This window comes from Mustela nigripes, chromosome 15, assembly GCF_022355385.1.
Source record: "Mustela nigripes isolate SB6536 chromosome 15, MUSNIG.SB6536, whole genome shotgun sequence".
NCBI lineage: Eukaryota > Metazoa > Chordata > Mammalia > Carnivora > Mustelidae > Mustela > Mustela nigripes.
The window spans coordinates 12,489,054-12,516,486 of NC_081571.1; the positions used below are offsets into that span (position 1 = coordinate 12,489,054).

General features: G+C 48.8%; 1 protein-coding gene across 1 annotated transcript; it reads left to right on the forward strand.

Annotated features, from left to right (window-relative positions):
* The first annotated feature begins 2,351 nt into the window (after positions 1–2,351).
* On the forward strand, positions 2,352–26,632 carry ALOX5AP (arachidonate 5-lipoxygenase activating protein). Its single transcript, XM_059377427.1, has 5 exons — positions 2,352–2,527; positions 9,355–9,454; positions 15,639–15,709; positions 19,775–19,856; positions 26,149–26,632. The coding sequence occupies exons 1-5, from the start codon at positions 2,458–2,460 to the stop codon at positions 26,309–26,311; spliced, it is 486 nt and encodes a 161-aa protein (XP_059233410.1). The 5' UTR covers positions 2,352–2,457; the 3' UTR covers positions 26,312–26,632.
* Positions 26,633–27,433: the final 801 nt, after the last annotated feature.

Genomic DNA, 27,433 nt, shown 5'->3' on the forward strand with positions numbered 1-27,433 from the left:
TAAAATGTTCTTCCCGGGTGAAGTGGACTCGCTCCATCGGCACGTGCTGTCCGCCCTGGCGGGGTGACTCCAGGGAGCACGGATGTGGAGGGCCCCCACAGAGGGGGGCGCAGCTACCAGACCTCCTGCCAGGGCCCTCCTGCCTCCTAAAGTGGAAATGGCAGGCCATTACCCATCCCTACCTCCCCGCATCCAGCCCGGGCCCACCGGACCTCACCCCCACCCCACCCCACCCCCCATTTTGTGGGGTCCCTGGAGGTTTGGGAAGCAGGAGAAGAGGCTGCCCCTTCCTGGGTTCCTGCATTCCAGGAACCCAGGCTGGGATGATTTCCCGAAGCCTCGTTGGATTCTGTGGGTGCTGTTTTTTTATGCGCTGCCAATGATGTTGCCCACCTACATGCCATAAACACACACACACGAGCAAGAAGGAGGCTAGGCTGAGCCTTAAAACCATCAGGCTGAGTGATAGAAAAGCTTCTTTAATAACTTAGTGTTTCAGGGCACCTGGGTGGCTCAGTCGTTAAGAGTCTGTCTTCAGCTGGGGCCATGCTCCCAGGGTCCTGGGATGGAGCCCCACATCGGGCTCTCTGCTCAGTCAGGAGTCTGCTTCTCCCTCTCCCACTCCCCCTGCTTGTGTTCCCTGTCTTGCTGTCTCTCTCTCTCTCTCTGTCAGTTAAATAAATAAATACAATTTCAAAAGAAATAAATGAATAAATAAATAACTGGGTGTTTTGATGTGGAATCATGGCATGATGGGAGATATACCCGGGCATCCCTCCACTCCCCACCCCCACCCAACGCCCAATCTTTCTTTAGGGAATGATCTCCTTCAACATATGACAATTATGGAAACTACTAGGTTCTTTCATTTTCCTGCCATCTGGTTGTCCTAGGAATGATATGTGACTAGCCAGGGCCGATGAGATCGTTCTGAGAATTTAGATGAGAGAAGTCGGTCCTTTACACTGTGGAGACACGTGGTGTGCAGAGAGAATAAAGCTGACAAACCAAAAGAAAGCTGAGAGAGAAAGAGATACAGTGAGAGACAGAGAACTCTATCCGGGAGAGAGAGAGGGAGAAGGCCCGGTCTCCACGGCCCAGCCACAGACATCTCTGCTCTTTTCCACTTCCGGTTGTTCAGTTCCTTGGATTTTTTTGAGCCAATCAATTTCCCTTTTTGCCCAAGCTGGTTTGAGCTAAGTCTCTATTGTTTGCAACTGGAGTGCTTTTAAAAGGGACAAGCCTTCACTTCTAATGCATTGTCTTTAGTTATGATGACTACTCGAAAGGCTGCCTCTTCACCAGGGTCAGGCTCCTTATCTCCTGGGACTTAAGCAGCCAGTGAAACTTACCAGATCTCCCATACAAATAAGATCTCATCAAAATCAATATGCAAATCTGGCTGGTGCTGAGCCCCAAACCAAACCAATCTTGTGACATCGCACTTGGCAGAGTGCCCCCGGCCCTCAGAGAAGACTCCCGAGGGTCAAGACCTTGTTTGGCTTGCCCTTGTCATAGCCCTCCACATGTCCAAGCTCTGGACCTCTGTCTCTCTCCGTTGAATAGAGGACGCTCAAGCTGCCAGTTCCCTGCTGCCACCAACTTCGTGGCTCATGCTCTCATGAAGAAAAGCTCCTCTTAATCACTGCCAACTAGTTGTTGAGTCTGGGCTGAAGATTGCAGGAATCTTGCATTTTCTGTGTCGCTTCTGAGAAACTGCCATTTACACAGAGAAAGCTATCCTGGAAAATACCAGGCAACCACTTACCTTACCCAGCGGGCTCACTCTTACCCCTTCTCTCTACTCTTACCATGACATTGAAAAGACTCCAGAAAGGCGTCTCAACAATGACCTCTGGGGAGCCAGCTACGGTGTTTAGTAACACTGCCCGTTTGGAAGTTTCCCTTATGGGTCATCCGTATCCTCATTTCTGCCCTTATCTAAATTCTTTGGTTTAGTTTTACTTCTCTTGTTGCATTTTTTTTTTCTGTTGAAATGGAGATGTCAGCTTGTCTCTCCCCTCCCCTCATTCATTCATTCATTCATTCATCCAGCCTTTATTACGTGGCTGTCACCCTGGACCCTGCCGTATGTGAAGTATTTTTTTCCCCTGGGAATTCAAGAAAAGAAAGGCAGCACTCAAAACCCAGATCTCTTGGGTGCTCTATAAATAAAACCCAAGCTTCATTTTTTCTTCCCTTCCTGCTTCTCTTCCAAGCTTTGCTTCTCTTGGCAGGTCACACGAGCCAGGGTGCTTTGGAGGCTACTGAAAAAAAAAAAATAGAGAGAGAGGGAGAGACAGAAAGAAGAAGTCACTGTGTAACTGTGCTGGGACCTTCAGAAATTCTAATGATGAAAGACAGCATGCGGGCCCTCACTTCCCCTTTCTGCACGGCGCAGGCCTGGGTGCCCGCCACCAGACGCGAGCAGTCCTCCCTGGGGAGCCCGAAGCAAACATGGATCAAGAAGCCGTGGGCAACATCGTCCTGCTGGCCATCGTCACCCTCATCAGCGTGGTCCAGAACGGTAAGGGGAGGTCCTCACTCAGAAGGGGGGCCAAGGGCAGATTTTGTTTGCCTGTTGCTGTAAAGTCAGGCTCACACAGGTCTCTGTGTCTGTGTGCACTTTGGCCCACTTTTGCCTTATTCGTTATTTGTTTCTTGTTCTTTGAATGTATCGGTGTGTGCCTGCCTTTGGGGTTTTCCTTCTGCTGGTATTCCTTTCACTTTCATGGTGGTAACTAACCGTGTTTGCAGAACCAGGTCAGCAACCTAGAGGTTTTCTCCAAACCCTGATTGAAGTGTCTTGTGAGCAGCATTTGAACCATTAATTACAGTGACTGGAGACAGGGCAGGAGGCAAGAAGCCTAGATGGGGAAAGTAAAGTACATCTTTACTCAGACACTGGGCTTTGGTAAGTGGAGCTGGGCTGACTTCAATGCAGCTGGGATTATCTGTCACCTGTAGGCTTAAAAAGAGAAGAAATGTGAATTTGGAAGGTGGGAGGGAGAAATCACCTTACCATTATTTTATCTATGAGTTGCTCTTTTTTTTCCCCCTTGTAATACTTCCTTTTTTTTCTAACAATGTACCATTTTGAAGCATTTTTCCTATGCATGATATATTTACATAGAGAGAGGAAGCATTTTTCTTGTGTGGGATTTGCGTTTCCATTAACCGTGCTGGCACTTGAAAAACCAAGTAAGGGACACAGACCTGAAAAAGCCAAGACCGTGTAGAATTTTCTCTTTAGACTTCTGAGTTAAGACTGCCACAGACCGTTTTGAGAAGTATTGCCAGTGGCTTCATGTATTGTAGTTTATTAAGACAGAGGAAAAAAGAAGAGTGATTACTAAGGGCAGCTGCTGTAACCTAATGGTCATTACTGCATGTCCCCACACTGTCACACTTGGGAAACTTCAGTATTTAACCGATGTGGGATATCCTGTTATCTCCCCCAACCTTCTCCCAGCTTGAATGTGGACAAAGGCTTCGGTTTCGGCTTCTGAGCCCTAGAGGAAGGCTTCCCTGAGACCTCCCCACACCAGAGAGGCCCAACTTTGCATTCTCCCAGTAGGTTTCCTATATAGAACAACAGTTGGCCACTTTTTGACCCAAACATTTTCGTACTAAATCCACGCCATCAAGTTGCTCATGATGCTCATCAAGGAGTCAAGGGATTGTGTAGGTTGCCGTTCCTCAAGCCATTTCAGTTTCATGCAGCGACCATGAGTGCCCTTGGTCTTGCATATCAGTCAGGGATTCATTTATTCAACCTGCATATGCCTCGCAGGACCCACCGTGCCAGGCAGTGTCCTGGCTTTATGGGGACAGCGCTGGTGCGGACCCGCCAGAAAGGGAAAAGATAGTGAGAACAGATGGCCAGCCATGGTCAACAGGAAGAATTCCAAGACCCTTCTGGTGTCTGTGGAGGCAGTTTTGCATGGGGCGGTGGGGGGGTGGGCAGTGATTTTTCAGCTCTGTGTAGGGTCTTCCCTCTGGCTCTTCCCCTGATAAACATCATCTTTGCCAACAATGCCAGTGGACTGGGGACCACTGACCTTCCCACGGCCTGTGTGGATGGGACTAACCTAGCTGGAGAGTTGGCGCTCACCCTGAGCCGCTCCCTCTCAGTGCAGAGCTGACTTGGGGGAGGCTGCTGAGTGTCCTGTTGTGAGTACAGAGTCTCTTCATCTCCCTGGAGATGCAGAACCCACCCTTGGTCTGTGGAGTGGGTCTGGGGCTTTTTCCCATAGTGGCAGAACAAACCCTGATTGGACTTGAAGAGGGACGGTGAGTTCCTAATTGGTTTTGGCAGTGAGATTAAGTCTTCTTCCTTGGTACAGTACGGAAGGAGAGATTATAGTTGGCTGAATGTCTGAGTCTTAACAACCACAGTCTAAGGGCTTTGACTTTTGACAGGCCATTTCAGACAGATAGTGACAGAACACCAGTGGCCTCGCTAATAGAGGTCCACCAACTGAGGAGTGGGATGGAGTCTTCCTGATGGGGAGATACAAGTATGGGTTTGAGTGGAGCTCCCATTGTTGGACTGGAGACTTTTACAGGCTGAGCAGACCCTACATGGTAGCCACATCCTGTCCTCTGCCCTCCCCCACCCGCCCTGAGCCGCTAGGGCAACATGGCTCCAAGGGTGACTTTGTAGAGCTCAGGCACACCCTTGCTTGGGGAAGGGACAACCGGCTGCTCTTTTGAAGCCGCAGAAGCAGCCTAGCCACCCTCCCCTCTGAGGCAGAGACCTCCGACTACCATGTGATGCTGAGACCACTGTGTGAGGTCTGCCTTTTATTTGTAACTGTAAAATGTGCCCATGTCGGGGAACAAGGAAAATTCCAATGACTTGGGAGAGAACATCTGTGCTTGCTTGCACCATGAGTTTTCAGGTAAACACAAAGGTTCAAGTGCATGCCCAGAGCCTCTCTTTGCAATTCTAATTAACTGCAATGTTGCAACCATAGATCTTCCTTACAGAGTTCAGAAAATATGCAAAACTGTGCCTCTCTCCTCCTGCCCTGCAAAATGTCATTTTGAGCCCTTCCTGTTAGTTTTAAGGAATATTTACATGTTGTTGCCAGGTGCCATAAGCTTTGTCTTTGTCCCGAGACAAAGAGGTCCTGTCCACCTGTGTCCATGATGATATCCAAAGTCTGTGCTCTCTGTACCCTGTGTGAACCTCAGTTCCTGGGAAGAGGCCACACAGCCCACGCCTGGGGGAACTTCCTCCTCTGACTCTTAAACATTCTGTAGTTATCAAGATCTTTGAACCCGGGGTCCTCTTCCAGCTTGATCCAGCAAAACGCAGATTTGGAAGCACAGAACGAGTTGAACATACATGGTTCCGAGAGAGCTGGGCCAGAACCACCAAAGCCTGGTTTCCCAGGGAGTAAAGATAGAGGCGTTTCCTATGAATAGCATCCAGAGAGCCTCCAGCTTCTTCTGCCAAGGTGCCAGCAGCGCTGACATGCAGCAAACCTGAAAAAACACAGTTTTGGGGAAAGTGATTTCCATAGGAAGCCAAGCTAATGAGATTGAGAGGAGAGGGTGAGCTGGGGGTAAGGGCACTGAGCCTGGTGCATGGAAGTCTGAATGGCAATAGCAGAGAAAAGATGTCCTCTAGCAGGAGAGCTGTTCCCACAGCCCTTCTGGTTGTAGGGAAAGGTGGTGGGAATTGGCATCATCCTCGCTCCTTCACTCTCTTCTTACCGTGGAGCCAAGAAGTGGGGGAGACATGATGGCCCCACAGACATAAGGGTTTGTGAGAATAGTGATAAGGAAGGATATAGAGCTGGTACTGAGTGCCTACCTTCCCACACCATCCCTGGTACTCCTATCCCAACACCAAGACTCCTAACTAATCTCATGGGCACCATATTGGAAGACCTCACAACCCAACCTAGGGTTGAATGGGCTCTAGAAACAGGACCAATGAAGTGCCCCAAAGCAGAAATCTTATTTATGCCATTCTCAACAGCTCCTACCTGAACTCCCCCATGCTAGAGAGCTCACAACCTACCTCGCTTGCTTTCTCCTCATTGGGTGTCTTGAGGTATTATTGCCAACACAGAGCTTTGTGTTGGCAATAATGCCTCACTGAATCTTTGAAGCCCCTGGAATATACACTATTATTATTCCTGTTCTGCAGAGAAGCCATGTGGGGCTTGGAGAGGCTAGACCATTGGTTGAAAATCCTAGAGTCAGTAGTGGTGAGACTGGGATTCAAACCCTTTCCAAAAAGTAGATGCTTCTGCTGTGTATATTGCCTCAGATACATTTATTCAAATGCACACCCTTCGAGAAGTCCTACTGCCCTATAACTTCCATCCACTGGTCCTGTTTCTCTTCTCTGGAAAAGCTTGGTCTATGCTTGCTGCCTCTAGATTACGGAGTCAGCTATACCATCCTGCTTTCAGTGTACCACTTCTCAGCTGACTTATTTTCCGGGGTCCTTTGTTGTTGGGTTGCCCCCTCCCTCCCATCTTGCCCCGTGCTCTCTAAGATGCAGATGATGGATGCTTGATGTCCAGGGAAACATTTCCTGGGATCCAGACAGCAATTCTGTGAAAATAATCATTGGCGTGTTATACTTTGAACACTTGTATCTGTCTGCTGGTGCCTATTAACTTTGTGCTTCGCTGAATTCTCCAGATCTTCTTATGCGATCCTGAGAAAGTTAGTTGGCTTCTCTGGCTCTCAGTTTCCTCAACAGAGAAGTGGAACTATGATAACTTCCATATGTGCTGGTCCGAGGCACTGCATAGAACACCCGAGCCAGCGGGGGCCCAGTGTGTGTGGTTGGTGCTCAGGGGTGGCCTGCAGCCTTTTCTCTCCATGTCTCTGGTTCTCTCTCTCTCTGGTTTGCCCTACCGTCCACAGCTGGCCAAGATAAGCGTGCTCATGGTCTCTGCACGAGAGGTTTCTGTGACACTGTGGAGGATAATGTGGCGCATGGGGGGTGTGAGTAGGCGGTGAGGAGTAGGCAAAGGAAGCCAAATGCTTTTGAGTTTAGCTAAGCAGGAGGAGAGGTGCAGCCTAGTGGAATGGGGCAGGCTGGCTTTAGTTTCATTTGATGGGTGGGAAAGATCAGAGTCTGTTTCCAGGGTCAAGAGACGGAGGAAGAAAGAGAGGGAAGGTTCAGGAAATGGGGAGAACACGGATGAAACAGGGCCGAAGGGGTGGCAGGAATGGGCTCAAGGTCACAGGTAGAGGGCAAGCCCTGGCAAAGAGGAAGGGGTTGGTTCCTCTGAGCGAGGGGAGAAAGAAGAAAGGCAGATGCTCAGTACAGCCCCGTGGTACGGCTGGTGGCAGAAATGACCTCTGACTTTCTTAATATCTGTGTCATGTTCCGAGGCAATGGCCGTCCCACTGGGTTCTGGAAAGGCAATGGTAAGAATTTTCTACTGCGTTCTGTGGTCCAAAGAGACATTCAGAACAGACAGATGTGTACTTCCGCCCCTTGTGGCTGATGGAAACCCCGTGGTGAGCTTCAGTGTGACAGTAATAGGGAAAACACCACTCCCAGAGGCTCCCCCAGCCCCCGGACTTGAATCCCCAGCTGCACTGCTCCCCAGTGGAGTGACTCCGAGAGAGCTATCAGCCCTCCCTGAGTCACTGTGTCCTTGTCTATAAGGTGGGGACAGCACTGCCGACTTTGCAGCCGTGGTCGCAATGCCTAGTAAGGGAGCAGAGGTCAGGCATCTGCTGGAGAGTTGGCCGCTGTACCCTTCAGACCAGTGGCCCTGTAGCTCTGTTCCAGACAGTTGCTAGGGTGGGGCTGTAACTTTTGCCCCAAAGAAAACCAGGGCAAGCTTTTATTCATAGACACGCTTGATAAGGCATCCGTTTGACATCTCTTTGAGGAAACTGATAGGAAGCTGATGAAAAGGAATCCTGTAAGATCCCTGATATTCTCAAAATTGGAGTAAAGGAATATCACAGGGCAGGGGGGAGGGGAGGAGATAGAGACCTTCATTCCCACCCCTCCCCCACCCCAGTCTATAGACAAACCCTTGAGATTCTGGCCCCTCGGCACCCCTCACATCCCATGGCCATCCTAGTCAGCTCCCTCCTATTTTCCTTCTGTCGTAGACCCTGACCCGGCAAAAGACAGAAGGCTCTCTGCTTAACACCATTCCTCAGCTTACACCTGCCAGAAACCCCCTGTTGCTTGTGAGATGGGAATAAGTTCTAATTTTCTTAACATGGCTCTCATCAAGGTCATATTCACGCTGCTAAATCTGGAAGGCACTTCTCAACGATCGTCTTCCTCGGGGCTGGGCTCCCTGCTTCCTCACTCCATCCACCATGGAAGCACATCACAGGGCTCCTTACCCCCTCTGCCTGCTCTTCTGTCCACGGCTTGGCACACTGTGCAATTTTAACACAAGTGTTTTGTTCACTGTCTTATGGTCTGTCTCCTCTCCCACCCTTGCTGGCACATAAGCTTCTCAGGCTAAGGTTCTTGGTGCGTTTTGTTCTCTGATGCAAGCTAAGGGTCTGGCACATGGCAAGTAACAAAGAAAAATGTCTTTGAAAGAACAATTCACCATCTACCTCTTTGGCCTCATTTGTAATTCGGCCAGTTTCTACTCCCTGCTGTCGATTTCCCCCATTGTAAGCCACACAGCAAACTTAAGACAGTTCTTGCCTCTGTGACTTTGCACATTGCATCGCACTCGAGTGGGGTGATCTTCTCCATTGCTTCCTCCATATCGTTGGCTAATTCCTCCTTGTTTGCAGATCTTACCCTAGAGGTCGCCTGTAGGGATTCCTCTGTGAACCCAACACTGAATTAAGTTGCTTCTTGGACCCTCGACGGCTTCATGTTCTCAGTCAGTTCTGTCTTCACGTGAATCACTAGAGTACAATTTCTGCTCTCTGTGTTTATTTCCTTCAACTGAAAGATCCTTGAAAGTGGGGGGCTGTGTCTTGGAGGGCTTCGCCATCACCAAATGCAGTAATTTGTAGAGATAGCTGCAGAATGAATTTTTGGTAAGTGACATTTGATGGAAGACGTTTAGGCGGTTTGGAGGGCACACAGAGGGAACATTAAATGTTCTAGTAAAATAATGGGATGTGGGGCGCCTGGGTGGCTCAGTGGGTTAAGCCGCTCCCTTTGGCTTAGATCATGATTTCAGGGTCCTGGGATCAAGTCCCGCATCGGGCTCTCTGCTCAGCAGGGAGCCTGTTTCCTCCTCGATCTCTCTGCCTGCCTCTCTGCCTACTTGTAATCTCTCTCTGTCAAATAAATAAATAAAATCTTTTAAAAAATAAATGGGACTCCAGGCTCATGAACATGCCTGTTATAAACCAGATCCATACTTTTCCCTCTGCCAGGGTTCTTTGCCCACAAGGTGGAGCATGAAAGCAAGGCACACAATGGGCGGAGCTTCCAGAGGACGGGAACACTTGCCTTTGAGCGGGTCTACACTGCCAAGTGAGTCTAAACCCTGATACTGCAAACCAGCAGAGTGGGGCCCTAGGCATCGGGGGCTCCTTGCCAGAGTGAAGACCACTCTCGAGGCTACCTGAATGTCTGGGCCAACCTTCAGAGTGCCACGGGAGGCAGAGTCCCCGGGAAGGTTGAAGCTCAGCTGGGGGTGGGAGTGGGGATGGCTTTCTGGGACCCTCTGTCATCTTCATAAGTGCTAGTGTTTAAAGAAAGAATTGGGCGTACCAGGGGTGGGAGTGGGGAGTCGTGCAATCGCCACGGCTTCCCCTGGTTCCAGAAACCCTGAGCCAGTGTGGTCAGAGTGTTACCAGTTTCCGGGGGAATTAGTCCACAGGTGCTACCATGAACCAACCATTACTCATTGGCTGGCTCTGCCTCTTGTGTCCCACTCAGTGGACATATGTGGAGGTGTGGCAGGACCTTTCATAAGGCCTGGTCTCCTTGAGCAACCAGAACAAGGACAGTGAGAAGGGGAGGACCTGGGCAATTGGTTTCCCTTCCCCTTCTCATTCTTTACTTTTGAATAAAAAAGCTGCTTGAAGACACCTGAACGGCGCAGTGAAGGAGATGGGAATTATTTGGGATGCAAATCTGGATGGCTGTTATTCCAACGCTCATTTTTTCCTTTATGCAGAATGCATCTGAACAGCAGTTTCAGGCAGTGGCCTGTCTGCCTCTCTGTGCCTGTGAAGAGGGGCTGGTCAGAGGGGAAGTCTTCAGCTCTGAGCTGGCTAAGGAGCTGGCCTTCCGTCGTAACTCAGAAGTGACTCTGAGGGCCCCCAGAGAGCTTTCCAGAAGGGCAGTTGTGGACACCTAAAGAAATCACCGCAGGCTGATGTCCAGGTCCCCTCACCCTGTCTGGGCCCTTCGTCTTTTGGGCTTGGGCCTTCAGGTTGCTCCTGAGTGTCCGCAGTCCCTCCAAGACCTCCCCCTCTCTTGGGCCCTCGCCACCTGCTGTCCTCTTCTGTCCTCAGACTAAGCAGTCCTTACCAGGGTCACTCCAGCAGTCAGATCTCGAGGAAATCTTTTGCTGAACTACCTCCAGGGATTTTTTTTTTTTTTTTTTTTTTTTTTTAACATTTGAGCCTTCAGTGTATGAAGTTAGGTTTCCATTTTGCCAGCAACGAAGAAATGGAGCAGGCCAGGCGGTTCAGTGTCTGCCCTTTCCCCCAGGGGTGGGCTATCTCTGTGCTCACATCAGTCCCCCGGGGCCAGCCCCCAGATTGCAGAAGTGCCCTTTGGTGGTGGCTGCCCTGCGTCATTTGGAAGGGTGGTTTGGAAGTTCTGCAATGGTGTGGGGTTCCTGACAGAAGAAGTGGCCAGAGGGGAGGGGTGGGGCATTTTTGCTGCCCAGGGGTCCCCATGGTGTGGATGCTGCAGCCCAGCTCCCCCGATCCATGCGTCTTTACCACTTCATCTCCACAACAGAGGAGTGAGTAGAATGAGGAGAAGAGGGAGCTGTGGAGAGGTAGGAGCTCAGGTGGAGAAAAAGAATTTTCTGTAAGATGAAGTTGGCCCAGACAGCGCTGTGGTTCTGTTACCAAGACCACTTCCTCCCCGACCCAGCTAGCAGCAAGTACTTGGTGTGCCTGTGGTGGTTATATAAGGGCAGAAAGACTGGGGATGCCCGCTACTTACTATGTGCCTGCAAAAGCCAGGGGCGCCTGGTCTGCTTGCACCTGCCAGGAAGCTACAGGCAAGGGGTTATGGGTTGGTACAGCAGAATTTCTTCTCCAGCAGTAGCTTGTCTAGAGACCTCCAAAAGCACCAAAGAGGGTGCGAGTTGAACCAGGGATTTGCATAAAGAAAAGAACATGTACTTAATCCCACTATCTAAAAACTAAGAAATTAAGCTTTACTCAAGTTTAATACATAGTTTGAAAGTGGACTGTGTGTGTATTATACCTGTCACAAGGTTGTGTGATCAAATCTTCTGGTTGATGGGGTGTGAGATCATAAATGTTTCCAGACCATGGCTATTGAGAAAAACTAGCATAACAGGATAAATGGTGCTGGTGGACTGAAAAGCCCGATGCTTTTCAGGCTAAAATATGACTGTTGACGGATACAGATGGTACCGGATTTGGGGGGGCAGTTGGTGAACAGACATTTTAGTGAGGTGTGGCCCATCAGCTCCAACTTGGCCTCGGTTAATGGCCTGTTCCATCACCCGTCACCCACCTGGGCAGAACTGAGTCAGGGTTTGAGAGACAAAAAGAATCTTAACCTTGACTCTCTGTTCAGGTGTATAAAACACACTTCAAAGCTCTGTTCCCCGAGGAGGGAGCACAGCTAGAGCAAAGTTTGATTTCAGGAGGAAAAGCTCAGTTAACAGGTCCACGATTCTTCCCTACGAGGCCAGGCAAGCACAGGCTGTGGAGAGGAGAGGGGTCCCTGGAGAAGTGTAATTTTCTGACATGTGTTCCGTAGATTACCAGTTCATGGGCTGGTATCACCTGTTACAGACAAAGAAAAAGTTCTGGACAGCAAGACTTCTGAGAACTTTTAATGTACTGAGGAACATTGCGATTCTTGTTTCTCTAAGAAAGGGAAGTCTTTTTTTTAAACTATAGATACACACCCCATTTTTTTTTTTTTTTGCAATGCATTTTTTATCAAGGATTTAGTGTTTTACAAAATACATTTTCGGTAATGCCACCTTAATGTTCTTTCTCCTCTGCACCACTCAAAATCCCCCTCAGCCTCTCTTCTAAGTTGGGTGGGCTTGTAAATAATTTGAAGATGGTAGACCTGCCTTGATTATATTAATGAGTAGTGATATAATTTACAATTATTAGTGATGTTTACTTAAGTTAATCCAAACTAACAAAACACTATGTAAGTATGTCAGTATCTGATTCCCAAAGGTGGAGAAAAATAAAAGGGAAAATAAGTGTCCTTTTCTCCATGAAAACAGTGATAGTGTAATGCATCAAATTGAACGCAGCACAGGGAATTGTTGACAAATCTGGCAGGCACCTCAGAATTAGACCTCAAGAAATGAGAGCCAAGATGGGTTTGTCATTTTTGTCTTGCAGAAAAAATGGCACAAAACTCTCTACAAAAGAAAATTTAGAATAATGATAATTTGTCAGCAGGAAAGACATTTCTACCAGGGACTGTAAGAAGGAAGACATTGGAGCAGTCAATAGCTACCAATTATTGGAAGCTCATTATGAGTCAGACGCTGCTTCATCTCATTTTATTTTCACAAGCCAGGGCGGTAATTGCTAATGTCTCCCCTCCCCTCTCCTAGATGAGGAAAACCAAGGCTCAGTGAGGCTAGGAAACGCACCCACATTCAGTCAGTAGTTGATTAGACAGCGGACCGGGGTTTCATGACTTTAAAAACCATGTGAGCATCCACTAGGCTCCATCTCCAGGGACAGCCTCGTCACTGACCAAAGCTACTTGAATTCAGCCCAGCGGCAGCCCTCTGTCAGGGATGGGCACCTTGTGTGGAGTTGTGGGTGGAAGATGTGTCAGAGATCCTGGAGCAGATAAGGACTGGTTTGAGTCAGAGTGAAACGGGACTCTGGGTATATTCTGGAAATCCAAAGGAGGAACCCGTTCTCTTAAAGTTGGGAGAGATTCATTTAAATCCAGACAGACCACTGTTACTGGAGACCAAGGTGACTTGAGATAATAGGAAGAATGATTGAATGACTAAGTCAATGTCACAATACTATACCATTCTAATGAGCAAATTCCCTAGATAATTAAGAATTTTTTAAATAAATTTTGTACCACCCAGATGAAACCAGTACTTAAAAACAAACAAAATAGAAGCATGAGAATGAGGAGGCAGGAGAGAGCTTGGTATTAATAAATTTTCAAAGGATGTGTTCCCTCTTTTTCTTGAACAAGGAAATGGATCACATTCGGAATTCCAAGGCTGTGGCTTTGTGCCTCTGATATGTAGTAATAGATAAAATGCTTGTGCTCCATGCTGTATACGGGACCTGTTTATTCACTAAGTACTTCATCCCAAATAATAAATTTGTTCTGCCGCCTGACCTTCGGAGTTCCTACTGTGTCCACTAGACACAGTGAACCCCGGCACCTGGCAAGGCCAGCGGAGCTCTGCTCTCTCCCCTGTGCCTAGAGCCCAGGATAGGATACACTGCTTTCTTAACTTTAATTTCATTGACTTCTCCACTAGAGGATCTTTTGATCATCAGAAGGACATAAAGACTCCTGTGTCCAGGGACACAGCCCATCCTCTCTGGGTTGTCTGCAGGAGATGGACCAAGGGCTGTTCATTCCAGAGTTCTTGTTGGTAGTAGTGAGGCATGAGATGCTATCAGGCTGAACAAGAGTTCACAGCTGATTTAGGAGGAAAAGCATGAGAACGAGATCAAGGAGGATCCTGATGAAGGACTCTAAGGAAGGAATTCGGATAAAAGGCTGAATATATTTTGCAAATGGCATCTCTGCTTTTACCCATACGGTTTGAATTAAATTAGACCAGTGGTCTTCAAACTAGAGCATGCTTCAGAGTCTCCTGGAGGGCCTTGTTAAAACAGATTGCTGTCCCCCCCACCCCCCACCCTGGGAGGTTTTAATTCTGTGGGTCCAAGACAGACATTAACATTTGCATTTCTAGCAAGTTCCCAGGTGCTTCTGACACTGCTGAGCCCGGCACCACACCTTGGGCACCCCCCCATTAGAGCATCAACTCTTAAACTTTATGTGGGATCTTAGAGCTACTATCAGTCTCTTAGTTTTTACAGGTAAGGAAACAAAGTCCAAAGTAATTGCTTTGCAGTTGACAAACAGCTAGTGGATGTCAGGGCAGGGACCGAATCCGAGTCATGTGCCCTTTCCACCCCATTGCTCTGCCCTCGCATCCTTTCATGCTTCCACGTCTTTGAAGGTTGTTTTTCCATGGATGTGTACATCGGTGATCCTGATCTAGACTAACAGACCCGGTTTTAGAGCTGGCCTGAGCAGGATGTGAATCTTGACTCTGCCACCCTGTTGGTTGGTGATGCTGAGCAGGTTACTCAGCTTCTTCAAATCTTGGTTTCTCATGTGAAAATGAGAGTCGCTGTGGTAGGCTGAATAAAAGGCCCCCCAAAACATTCACGTCCTGACCCCGGGAGCTCACAAATAGGTTCTGTTACATGGCAAGAAGGAATTAAGGTCACTAACCAGCTGACCTTGAAATCAAGAGAGTATTCTGGATTATCTGGGAAGACCCCAATGTAATACAAAGGTTCTTTTAAATATGGAAGAAGAAGGCAGAAAAGTTGGTGTCAGGAAGATGCGAACGGCCATCACTGTCTTTGGGGTTGGCAGGGGGTCACAAGCCAAGCAATGCAGGTGATCTCTGGAAGCTGAGGAAGGCAAGGAAACAGATTCTTGGCTGGAGTCCCCGGCAGGATTGCCGCCGTGCAGATACACCTTGACTGCAGCCTGGTGAGACCCACTTTGGACTTCTGACCTCTTCACGATTTGATTGAAGCCACTGAGCTGGTTCCAGCAGCCATAGAAAACACCAGCAGTCACTCCTGTGCCCTCCAAGGATCGCAGTGAGTTTGTGGGAGATGGACCTGTAAGACAACAGCATGGTGGCTGGAGTGAGATGACAGCCCCTCCACAGGAGCCAGGATTGAGCCCCGCACGCTGCGATCGCACTGCCAGCCAGAGACCTTCCTGGGCACCAGCTTTTCTGAGTCGGCCCTTGTTTCTCTAATGCTTGTAGCTTACCTCTCGTTTCCCCAGCCCAGCCTGTGGGTCTGCGCTGACTTGTGCGGCTGACAAAGGTTTCCTGAGTTGAAGTCTTCTCCCCTGCACCCTCCCCCTAATTCTGACAGCCGCCACAGCCCTGCTGTCTGTGCTGCTCACTTTTCAATTCCAAGAAGCACTTTGGCACAGCCCGGAGCAGGAGCCCTGCCAAAATGAATCCATCAAGAAACCAAGTCTCCCGTTGGCTTCACGGAGAAAGGGAATGAACGGATTCCAAGCATGTGTTTGCTTCATCCCACTGCCCATTTCTGATGAGGCAGCCGTGTCTTACTGGTAGATGTAAGTGCGATTATGAATGGGGTTTGCGCCTCATATGTGATGGTGATCGTCAGTCTGGGGTCTCAGGTGATTTTCCGAGTATGCTGCAATAACATGTTTTCCGATTTTTCTCCTCCTTGTTTTTCTTTTTATTCTACAGTCAAAACTGCGTTGATGCGTACCCCACTTTCCTTGTTGTGCTCTGGAGTGCGGGGCTCCTGTGTAGCCAAGGTAACTGGGGCTTCTCTGTGGTGTTCCCTTTCTGAATCGTGCATCTTGAGGGGGTTCGAGTGCAGGCTTTTTGTTGAAAAGACTTTGCCTGACCTCCAGCTCCGCCTTGTGAAGCCCGGTGAGGGGAGAACCCCCTGGGGGTGGTGTTTCTGGCACGCTGTATCCCCAGCAGGAGTGGGTGCGATTATGCATGGCTAATGCCTGCTCCCGGTGGCTGGGTGAGAGAGGCTGTGCAGACAAGGGTGGTTTAAGGCTAAATGTGACTCAGAATCCTTAAGCAGCGTTCGCTCAGATACAAGGGCATTATAAATGAGAGCGCCTGAGGGATCTATTCTGAGACCGCTGTCGCTCGGCGTGTCTGCTAATAAGCTTCCAGCGTGGCGGTCCTCTGCCGGGCATGTGTCTGCCGAGCTTCGGGCTGGATTCCAGGTCTGCAGCCTTTTCCCGGGTTATCAGCAGCCCACAGTCCCGACTCCAGCAGGTTGACTCCCAGAGTTGATTTAAAATGAAATGGAAATCAGAGTCCTGGGTTTGGGTTGTCTTTGGAGCTTGGCATCGCGCCTGGCAGAGGCTTGGTGTGACCCGGCCAGCTTCCACACCATGGCCCCGCAGGGTGCACACCTAAGAAAAGGCCACTCGTGTCCTCTGAGGGGCTAGGGGATCCTGATCATCCTTGTCCACTTTATAGAGGAGGTGGAGGGGATATTATCTCCCTCTAGTGTCTGTGAGGACACTTTGGTTCGGGGAGATAAGGTAACTTGTTCAAGGTCACTCAGTAAGTGAACGTGGAGCCAGGATGAGAGCCCAGGTCTGTGGGGCTAACTCCTGGACTTCTCGTAAGTATCCTTCTGCATTATTCACGTATCTACTGCATATACATTGAACACCTTCTACATGGCAAGCCTTGGGCTTGGACACACAGTGATAAATAAAGAGATGGCCGTACAGCCCATGACACTTGGTGAGAGGAACCACAGGGAAGACGTGGATGGATAAATTATTGCCAAGAGTGAGAAGGGCCAAGAAGCAAAAGGATCAGGTACAGCGACAGGGAACGGAGGTGAGGGATGGCAGCAGAAACTCCTTCAGGGACACCATGTGGCCTCCTTCTGTGCTCCATAAGGCTGTCATTACTCACTATTTATTTACCACTATCTATCCTGAGTGAAAGAAGAAACACGTCTGGTGTAACTTGAAAAATCAAGTCAAACTATGCCTATACGAGGAGTTACGATCACTTTTATGTCTTAGATGACACTTGATAGAGATGAATCTCGAGATGTTCTAGCTCGATTAATACACAGGGGGTGGAAAGGTGTTTTGGAGCCCTGAAACCACGCACTTCAGCCAAAGCAAATATTGGCATTGCTAGGGGATGAAAGCGTCAGTAAACCCTTTTCAATCATCGTCATTCTTTATGACTGTAGTAAATTCCTGAATTTTTTAGTCAAAAGGAACCTCAGCGATCCTTCCAGCCCAGATCCTTCACTTTACAGAGCAGGAGCCCAAGCCCCAGAAGGACAAGTTGCTTGCTCAAACTCAGATTTTTCGAGTCCAGATTCGAACCCAACATGCCTTCCTGCTGTTCCGCGCAGCCTGGGTCTGCGAGGCACACTATGGCCTCTGCAGGAGGGCAGTGAGCATAGCTGTTTTCCACCCCTGACTCCTGTCAGCCCTTGTTCAGTTTCGCGGCCCACTGAGAGAGAGACAGGCTAGTTAAGTTAGAGTGGAGCCGTCCAGATGGGCCAAACCAAGAAAGACTTCGTCCGGGGCAGCTTGTGAATTATTGCAGTTTTGTGACCTTCAGATAATAGCAGAACCTCATAAGTGGTTCCTTTTGTGCTTTACCTGGTACATGACACTAATATTTGGGGAGGCAAAGTGGAGTTGGGGCGAGAACACGGATCTGAGGAGGACAGACCGGAGATCGTTCTGAGGACACTTGTTGCTGGTGGTGTGACTCCTGGCTGTTACTCAGCTTTCCTCGGCCTCAGTTTCCCCATTTGTAAAGCAGGAATAATTGAGTTCCCCGGATGATTAAGTGAGACTGTGTGCATAAAGCCTCTGACAGGCTGTATGGCAGAGAGCAGACCGAACCATATATACCTACCAATGCCTGACTGTTTAGGATCCTCAAACATGACAATTTCCTACAGTCAGGCCTAATAGTAGGAGCCCAGTAGATATTACTATTGATGGTGCCATGCTGGTGGGGGTAATAGAGATTTGAAATCATACAAACATGGTTTAAAATCCCACCTTGTTAAAAAATAAAATTCAACCAAGTGAATTTTGAAGATCTAATTAGCTTTATCAAAGGACTCATGAGTCTGGCAGTATCCCGTCTAGCAAAGAGAGAGGAGTTCCCAGGGGTTGTAAAAACGGAAAGCTTTTGTAGGAAAGAGGGTGGGGCAAGAAAGTTGTTAGCAAAAAAAAAAACAAAAAACAAAACTATTCCGGGAAGCTTTCTTTCCCTTTGAGGGAGGGAGGGAGGAGTGTGTGGGGGGTGGGGGGGGGGGGGGGGGCGCTTATCCTGTAGATTACCTCATCTTCCTTTGAAGGAAGGAGAGAGCCCACATGGCCGATTACTTCACTGGCTCGCATCAGAACATTCGTGACTACGTGTTAAGACCGCATTTCTCAGGGAAGTTGAAACCGCAGTTAGCTGAGGAATTAAGCCCTGCTCTGGGGACATGGCTTAAGTGATGCCATTTGGGGCCTGTGGTTTTCTTTTTAACAAGCTTTTCCTCGGCTCACCTGACTTTTATGAGTTCATTTAACAGTTTTTGAAAGCCAGTATGTGCCAGGCACAGAGATGATGGTTAGCAAAAGGTGGCTGTCCTCTTTTGGTCTGGTAAGCGACTCTGGGCAAACTGACTTCCTTGGGCCTCAATTTCCTCATCTGCCCAATGGGGACAGTAATGCACTCTTTATCAGGTGGCTGAGAGGATTGGAGACCCAAGGACTCAAAGAGCCTGGAGCAATGCTTGGCATGTAGAAAGTGTTCTGTCAACACAATTTGGCCTTCGAAAAATGCGGGCAGGTCTCCAGGGGGCCCATCCCATGGGCCTATCTCACCCCCACAAGTTTTCCTGCTAGGTAGGAAAGCCGCAGTCAGCCCTTTGTTCAGATGTAGGATGAGTTAAGTGTTAGCTCCTGATCATAGTAGTTCTTGTAGGGTTGGAGTTTCTAACTCTCAGCTCCAAGGTTCAGGACTCCTGCTCCTCACAGTTGTTACAGGGCTAGAAGGCAAAGGGAGCCTTCCTACGTAGAGATCTTTTTCCTCCCCAAAGATTGATTTATTTATTTGAGAGAGAGAGAGACAGAGAGAGAGTATTTGTGAGAGAGAGAGAGAGAGAGCACGAGGGCACACAAGCGGGAGGAGGGGCAGAGGGAGAGAGAGAATCTCAAGCAAACTCCCGGATCCCGACACGGGGCTTGATCTCATAATCCTGAGATGGCAGCCTGAGCTGAAATCAAGAGTTGGATGCTCAGCCGACTGTGTCCCCACAGCCTCTCCCATTCCCACCAGAGATCTTTTCTGAACTGGCTGCAGTTGTTCAGAAAAGGCTGAGCATTGCACTGCCTGGAGGCCCAAAGGGGAAGGGTTTGCTGTTAAGAGAGCCAGCCTAGGCTGGGCTTAGGGTTCAGGTCTGGCTCTCCCAGGCCCTGCCCAGGACCACGCAGACAGACAGACAGACACACACACACACACACACACCCCTTGACGATCTTACACATGCTCCTTGACCACTGGAGCCCCAGGTGTCACCTCTGGAATAGAAAAGATGATACTGGTCACGTGCAAAGGATTCAAATGAGATGATGGGCAGGAAAACACTTTGTAAACTGTACCATGACGCCAATAGAAAGTAACAGTACTGTCACTTCTAGCCGTAGGCTTTTTGCTGAAGTCCCCATCAGCCCCAACTACCGGAACCTGAGGCTTCAGCTAGATTTTTCCACAAGTATTAGCTGTGGAACATGACTGTGTTAATATTAAGTAAACTTAGCACGTTCTGGCACCTGTGAAACTCACACTGGCGTCTCCCTTTCTCCGCTTAGTTCCTGCCGCCTTTGCTGGACTGATGTACCTGTTCGTGAGGCAAAAGTACTTCGTCGGCTACCTGGGGGAGAGAACTCAGAGGTAGGCCACCAGGACTGCTTCAGAATCAAGGTGTGAGTCATGCTTTTTGAGCAAGAAGAGCGACCACTCACAACCATATTCTACCTAAGATTTAAGGCTCAGGTGGGATCCCTTGGGGCCAGGGGGTGGAGGGGAAGGCTCAGTAGCATCCGTCATCCTTTATCCCCTGAATTTGCGGGCTCTGCAAATGCAGCTGGGGGGCCTGGACTCGTGCCCCCACTAGCCAACTCCTCCACATGGTCTTGGGCTCACAAAGGATGCTTTAACGCCACGCGCCGCACGCGCATTCTTGCAACCCCACACCCTGTATGCCCTCCCTTCAGGGTCTGGGCCTTGAATGACTTTCTGTGTCTGGCTTCCCAAGACCTCTGGGGAGTGAAGCATTTTATTGTTTGCCTCAAGAAACGAGAGCTCAAGCTTGCACCTTGTGAGACGTTCTCTAGAGTAACAGATCTTCCAGGGACCAGCAGGAAGAACGTTGCAAAAATAGTCCGCGCTCACAGGCAAAGGATGGAGTCTGTGAATAGCGTCCCCGTTGCATTGCTTATAGACGCTGCCAGACTGAAGGCTCCGGAACAGCACTTACATACTTTGACGACACCCGCCTTGGGAAGTCGGGATTTTCATAAAATAAATGAGGATACTTACAGAAGAGATGTTCGAGTTCTAGTCTGCCATCAGTTCCTTAGAATTCCTAAGGTACCAGGAGGGCTCTGAGAGGCAGGCTGGTTCTTACCAGTTCCGGGAGGCTGCTGCCCCTACGGGGACTCCAGCCTTCCCCTCCATTTCTCTCCCTTGTCTGGTTTCACATCCCTCTCTGTCTCTCACAATAGCACCCTTCTTTCGTGGTTAATGGGCTCTCCGCTCAGATAGCATCCTTCAGCGGTGACAAAGGCTCTGACATCCCGCGAGGTCGGCAGGTGAAAGCACTGTCATCTGGGGACCTTGGGAGCCTGTGAAGTTAAATGGCTGGGGTGGGGGGGGGGGCCAGAGAGGGAGGGTGGGTTTGATGGTGAGCTGCCGCCCAGAGGATGGCTCTCCTTCCAGCAATTCTTTCCAGTGCTCACGTCTTCTTCATGCCTCTCTGGTGGCGTTCGAATGTATCCTCGAAAACCACAATTCCATTATGTCTCTTATCCTTATCAACACTGTCATAAATGATGTTCTTTCTCCTCTTCCACCCTGGAAAACCTCTATTCTGCCTTTGCCGGGGTGATCACCTGTTGTCAGGAGGTGGAGGAGAGGTGGAGTGTCCATCAGTGAAATCAGCGGGGGAGGGGGGGGAGTTCTGCTCTCTTGGGCTGGCTCCCTGGGCCTCCCTGTCTTCCTCCCCAAAGTCTCAGGGGTCTGGCCCAGGCCCTGTTCTCTTTCTCTGTCATCACTTGCCTGAGATCTTAAAGTTGCTTTAATTCTAAGACAGTCTGTGGAGCATGACAGAATGTGTTCATTTACCCACGGGCTCTTTTCATTTTCAAGGTAATCACTGCTAGGGAACGAACCGAGGTGGCTAAAATAATAAGATAGAGACTTAAAATCTTAGAACGATTCGATTTCCCTGGACCTCATAGAAATGTGAGTGGCCTAACCTCTAAAATGCTGGCCCGGTGTCCCCCGGGAGAGATAGGTGTGATGCCACCAGCCCCTGTACCCTGGTCTGTGTTTATTAGAGCCTTCTCACCTCTCCTGCATGCCTTTGTTAGTCATCCATCATGGCGCCCTTTCCTGTGGAGAACAAACATGGCTTCACACTACTTCCGAATACAGGGGCCTGAGCTATTGTCATCAATAGAAATGATAGGTACTAGATGAAATGTCTAATGCTAATCTAGACCAAAATATAGCTTGAGGTCCACCTCAAGCCTGAGAGCCTCGGTCGCTAGGTCCAAGAGGATTTTTCAATTCTGCCTTCTGGAAACTATGAACTGATACCCTTCCTCTGTGGATTCCACTGTGGATGTCTACCTCTGTCCTTGGGCTGTGTCACACTTGGACTGTGCAGAGGCTTTTTACCACCTAATGTCTTCGGGATCTGCTTATTTGTTAGGCTCACCAACAGAGGAAGATACTGCTCAGCGGGACCCTGGACCCTTCCAGGAATTTCTCCCTTGGGCTCACAATCATCTTTCGCTCCTCTGTAGAAGCTGCTTTGGCCCCAACCGCATCAGAAGTTCTAGTGTCCTTTTTGGTCCATTGGGTAGGCATGACATTCCTTGATATACCTCCCTCAACAAAGCTTCTTCCTCTTGGGATTTTGTAGTCCCCCCCTTTCACCCTCCCCACCCTCCCCAGAAGTTTATGGCTCCTCGTCTCCGTCCTACATCCTACTCCCCGACCCTTTCTCCCTGTCTTGATTAGGTAGTTTGTAGCATCTCTAGATGCTGTTAAGGACGAATTTTAGTTTCTTCCTCTTTCATTCTAAGCTACCATCTGGCCCAAGTTCAGTGGCTGTTTGGCATTAAAGACTACTTGCCTTTTATTATCTACCTTCCCTGGCTGGCACTAGGCTGCCCTCTCTTCCTGTCCCTCAGAGGGCAAAGACTGGCAACGCTTGAGACCAATGAACTCAGCTTAACCAACTCCACCTTCCCTGATTGCTTACTCGGTCCTCATTCACTCCCCATCCGTGTACTAAGTACTGACCACCTGCCCGCAGCGAGGTACTAAGTCATTTTGTTGAGATGATAATGAACATGACAGAAGCCCGGGGGCTGCTGGAGTCAGGGGCAGTACCCAAAAGACTAAACCTATAAAAATAATTAGGGGCACAGTTTTCAAAAGTGCTGCTCTATCGAAATCATTTCCCCCCTTAGTGTCAACATTTTAGAATCCCTGCCCTCCCTTCCTCAAATATGGACCATGGGGTTACTTCACCAGAGCTAGACTCCTGGGGTGAGTCTAGAGATGTCAAGGCTGGTGTTTCTAAAGTGAAACCCACCAACCAATGACACCAGAATTGCCTGGGGTGTTTGTTAAAAGCACAGATTCCTAGGCCTCACTCTGAACTTATGGAATCAGAATCTCTGGGGTGGGAGCCCAGGGAATATGCATTTTTAACAACTTCTACACACAATTTGGTAAACACTGAAGGCTATTCATGCCTCTTTTCTAAGAGTGATTCATTTGACAAAAATGTATGGAGGGCCTGATTTATTGGAGGTATGTGGGTGAACAAAACTGTCAAACTGTAAAACTGTGGGTGAACAAGAAAAACTGTAAGGCCCAGGACAGAAAGATACTGCCTCAGTATCTGGGCCTTACAGTTTTTCTTCACTTTAGAAGTTATCAGGTTTAAAGTGGCATTTCTTTATTGAAAAGAACCTAACTGTAAAGCCAGAAGGGACCATAGAGTTTTCTTCTCCTACCCACATCACGTATATATTTTTGTGTGTGAGGCAGGAAAGGTCAGCAACTTGCCCACAGCAGAGAGCTGGGGCTGGAGCTCAGGTGCCTTGAGTTTGGGCTCACCTGTCTCATACCACAGCTCCTTTTCCTCCAAGCTTTAGGCACCTTTGAGAGGGAACTGTTTGTCATAAGACCTCTTTTATGTTTTCATGTAGGTTTTGTGTGTGTGTGGTGTGTGAGTGTGTGTTGGAAGGGGGGATATGTTTGCTTCAAAACTGACCACAAAATCCTAGTCTCCAAAAGCTGAAGGAGCCCTCAGGAAAGCAGAAGGAGCAGGGCTGTAGCCTCACACAGACAAGTGTGAATTCCCACTCTGCCTCTTCTTGGCTGTGTGACCTTTAGGCACATTGTTCAACCCATCTGCTCTGTTTTCCCACCTGGAAAATAGGTTAACCACATGCCATGGAGTAGGTCCGAGGGTTCAGTGAAGTCACAGATGGAAATGGCCTGGTCCCTCAGATGCTTAACTTCATGCTGACCTTCCCCACCCCATTTAGGGGGAACTATGTATCACCTTTTACAAACAATAAAAGAGATGCCTTCAGTTTCAAAGTCTGATTAGGCAGCAGGTGGCCGGCTCTTCCTTCTGCACTCTCCTGAGCTTCGAGCTTCGCCAGAGCCTGGGGCAGGTCCTTCCGTGCGCACCTCCCAGGGTCACAGCCCGTCTCCAAGTCTGACAGACTGAAAATGGAAGTCCATGAAGTGCCAGAGCTGGAGACCTCCGTTCACCCTTCCTAGCCCGGCAGGTGACGCGCATGCGCAGAGCTCCTGCCTCCCGCCCCCTTCCCATGGTCTGGGGATCGCTAAGGTACCACGCAGCGGTCTCTTTGGGGGCGATCTGCCCCGAGACCTTTGAAAAATGCTGCCCAAAGTCAGGAACACCACAATTTCAGCAGCAGGCACTGCCATTTCATCCTTCACCACAGATTTATCTCGAGCACGTTCCGAAACAGCTTTGCAAATCACTTTCTCTTGTTTCTGTAATGAGCATATGGTGGCCTCATTCATGTGAGAAATCTGAGCCACCACAATATTTGACTTTTCACAATTTAATTTCTCTGAACCCTCTGTTCTCTGGCTAGAACATATCCCTTACTTAGAGTCTGTGACTTCCTTATCAGCATTAGCAGGTAGCTGTCTGTATTTGTCTGCCGGGAACACTATGATGGAGTATCACAGACCGGGGGCTTCAGAAAACAGAAACGGATTGTTTCACTGTTCCGGAGGTTTGAAATCTGAGATCAGGGTGTTGGCTGCCTCGTTTTCTCCCGAGGCCTCCCTTCTCAGCTCACAGACGGCCATCTTTGCCCCATGTCCCTACATGGTCTTCCGTCTGTGTGTCTGTGTCCAAACCTACTCTTCCTAAAAGGACACCAATCCTTTTGAGTCAGGGTCCCCCTCAGTGATCCCATTTTACCTTAATTACCTCTTTAAAGATGCTGTCTCTAAATACAATCATGTCCTGAGGTATTGGGTTAGGACTTCAACATATGAATGGGGGGGCACAATTCAGCCCATAAAACTCTCTTGAGGAGTCAAATATTCTTCCCAAATAAAGAGACAGAATGTCTCACTTCATAAGCATGGCTGTAAACAGGAAACCAAGGAAAGAAGAACACAGCTGGCCAAGGAGCAGCGGTAGGGGCAGCAAGCCATGCCGCTCAAGCTTTAATGGCCTGTGAGTCAAGGAGGGACTTGTCCAAATGCCGATTCTGGTTCAGTGACTCTAGGGAGGGACATGAGATTCTGCATGTCCAAGAAGCTCCCAGTGGATGCTGCTGGTTTGTGGACCACACTTGGAGTAGCAAGGAAATTAGACAGTCAACTGCAGAATGGTTTTCACACTCCTGGCCCAGGAAAGAGATGAGTTACAGCATGAACCTCCGGGGTCCAATTCCAAAAGATACAATTTCTCACATTGAACCTGCCGAACTGTGCTCTCTCTTGATTATGTCAAAAACCAGGCTCAGCAGCCCCAACTCACCTGTTTAGCTGAGCTGGCTGTTCTTGTTGAGCGGTCTTGATTACCAAAGGGTCCCCTCGCCGGGGTCGTTACTAACAGCCTTAACGAGCCATTTGGCTGGACTTCCCGAACATGCGAGTGCTGGCACAGATGGAACCAGCCCCAGCGGTCACAGAGGATGGAGCAGAGGGAGGCCTAGGCAGCCGCTATGTACAATTAAGCGGTCACATATCACTGGGGAAATGCCTCCTGACCCCAGCTGCTGATTTGCCTAAGCAGTTTAGGATTTAGAGCCTTCGAGAGAAGAATATGAATGCACTAAAACAGCTCTTTCCCCTCCATTCACTTACAATGTAAGAGCCCGTCTTCCATGGTGAAGGGCCCCACTCTCCTTAGCGGGGACATAATGGTACTCCCAACCAGCCTCAGGAGCCGAGCCTGACCTCTCAGACACCCAAGCACCTTTTAGATACCTCCAGCCTTATTGGCTTACTGAAACCAGTACCCCTCCCATAGAGGTACTTAGGTCCCTCATTAGAGCCCACTGCCAGCACGGCTTCCCTGGTACTTCCTGGAGTGGAAAAGCCGCAAGTCAATGGGGTTCCAAATCCTTGGTCAGCATGCCTGATGACCAGCTGACAGAACGCTCCGCCTTCACACTGTGGGGAACTCGGGAGAGCACCGAGAAGCTGCCCAGCAGAGCTCTAACCGTGATGGGTTTTGGGGTCTAGTCTTTTTAGCTTGGTTTTGAAATATATTCAGTGACGAATAATAGTGGAGAACTCCCATTTTTCCTACGAAGCATATAGAGTAAAAGGAACTCTAATTTAAACCCCATGTATCTCAAAGATGGTAACTTTTTTTTTTTTTTTTTTTTTGTGAAATTGGTGTCATTTTGCTGCTTCTACAGTTTTCTTTCTCTTCTAGCACGCCAGGCTACATATTTGGGAAACGAATCATACTGTTCCTGTTCCTCATGTCCGTTGCTGGTGTATTCAACTATTACCTCATCCTCTTTTTCGGAAGTGACTTCGAGAACTACATAAAGGCAGTAAGCACCACCATCTCCCCCCTGCTTCTCATACCCTGACTCTCCTCCGAAGGCAGGGTCGGCGCTCTCATCGGATCAATACCGAAAGTTGTCATAACTCAGCCCTTGCAAAGCTGTAGCTCCTCTTCAGACAGCTGTAAATCTAATGGCCATCTGGACTCCGCAGCTTGAGTTAACCGTGTTTTCCCTGGAAGAAAATACCTTTGTGTCCGCCCTGCCCCTTGAGAATGGCAGTGGCCCCATTATTTCTTATTCTGACCAGTTACTTTATGTTTCTTGACTTAGCCGGCTTTCTGAAGATGTTTTGTGGCTGCACTTATGTGTTCCTAAAATAAAATGCAGAGGCATGTTTTAGGCTGCTGGGTGAGTCTTTTGTGGGTTTGTTGCTACATGTGAACAATTGATCTGCTTTCCTCACCCTCCATTTAATAATAGGAAGGACACTGTTTTTACCCACACATGGGGCTAGAAAGGCAGTCATCAAAATGTCAACTCTGATTATCTTGAGGAGAAGGGATTTGGGGTCAGTTTTACTCTGTGGTTTATATCTTCCTGTATTATTTGAAGTTTCTTAATGAGCAACTAAATAGCACTCAAAAAAGAACTGGGAGAGATGGGGTACTTGAGTGGCTCAGTGGGTTAAGCCTCTGCCTTCGGCTCAGGTCATGACCTCAGGGTCCTCAGATGGAGCCCCACATTAGGCTTTCTGCTCAGCAGGGAGCCTGCTTTCCCCTCTCTCTGCCTGCCTCTCTGCCTACCTGTGATCTTTCTGTCAAATAAATAAATAAAAATCTTATACAATTTTTTAAAAAAGATTTTTAAATTTTTATTTATTTGACAGAGAGAGAGTGAGGTCACAAGTAGGCAGAGAGACAGGCAGCGAGAGAGTCCGATGCGGGGCTTGATCCCAGGACCCTGAGATCATGACCTGAGCCGAAGGCAGAGGCTTAACCCACCGAGTCACCCAGATACCCCAATAAATAAAAATCTTAAAAAAAAAAAAATAACAGGAGAGACACGGCTGAAGCCTGGCCTTTTCCAGAAAGCCTTTCCTATCTCCAGGTTGGCCTAGTGTTGCGCTCTTGAACTTACAGCACCCTCTGAACATCTCAACCGCAACAAAGCCATATTACAATATAAAGAAGTTTATTAGCGTCTGTC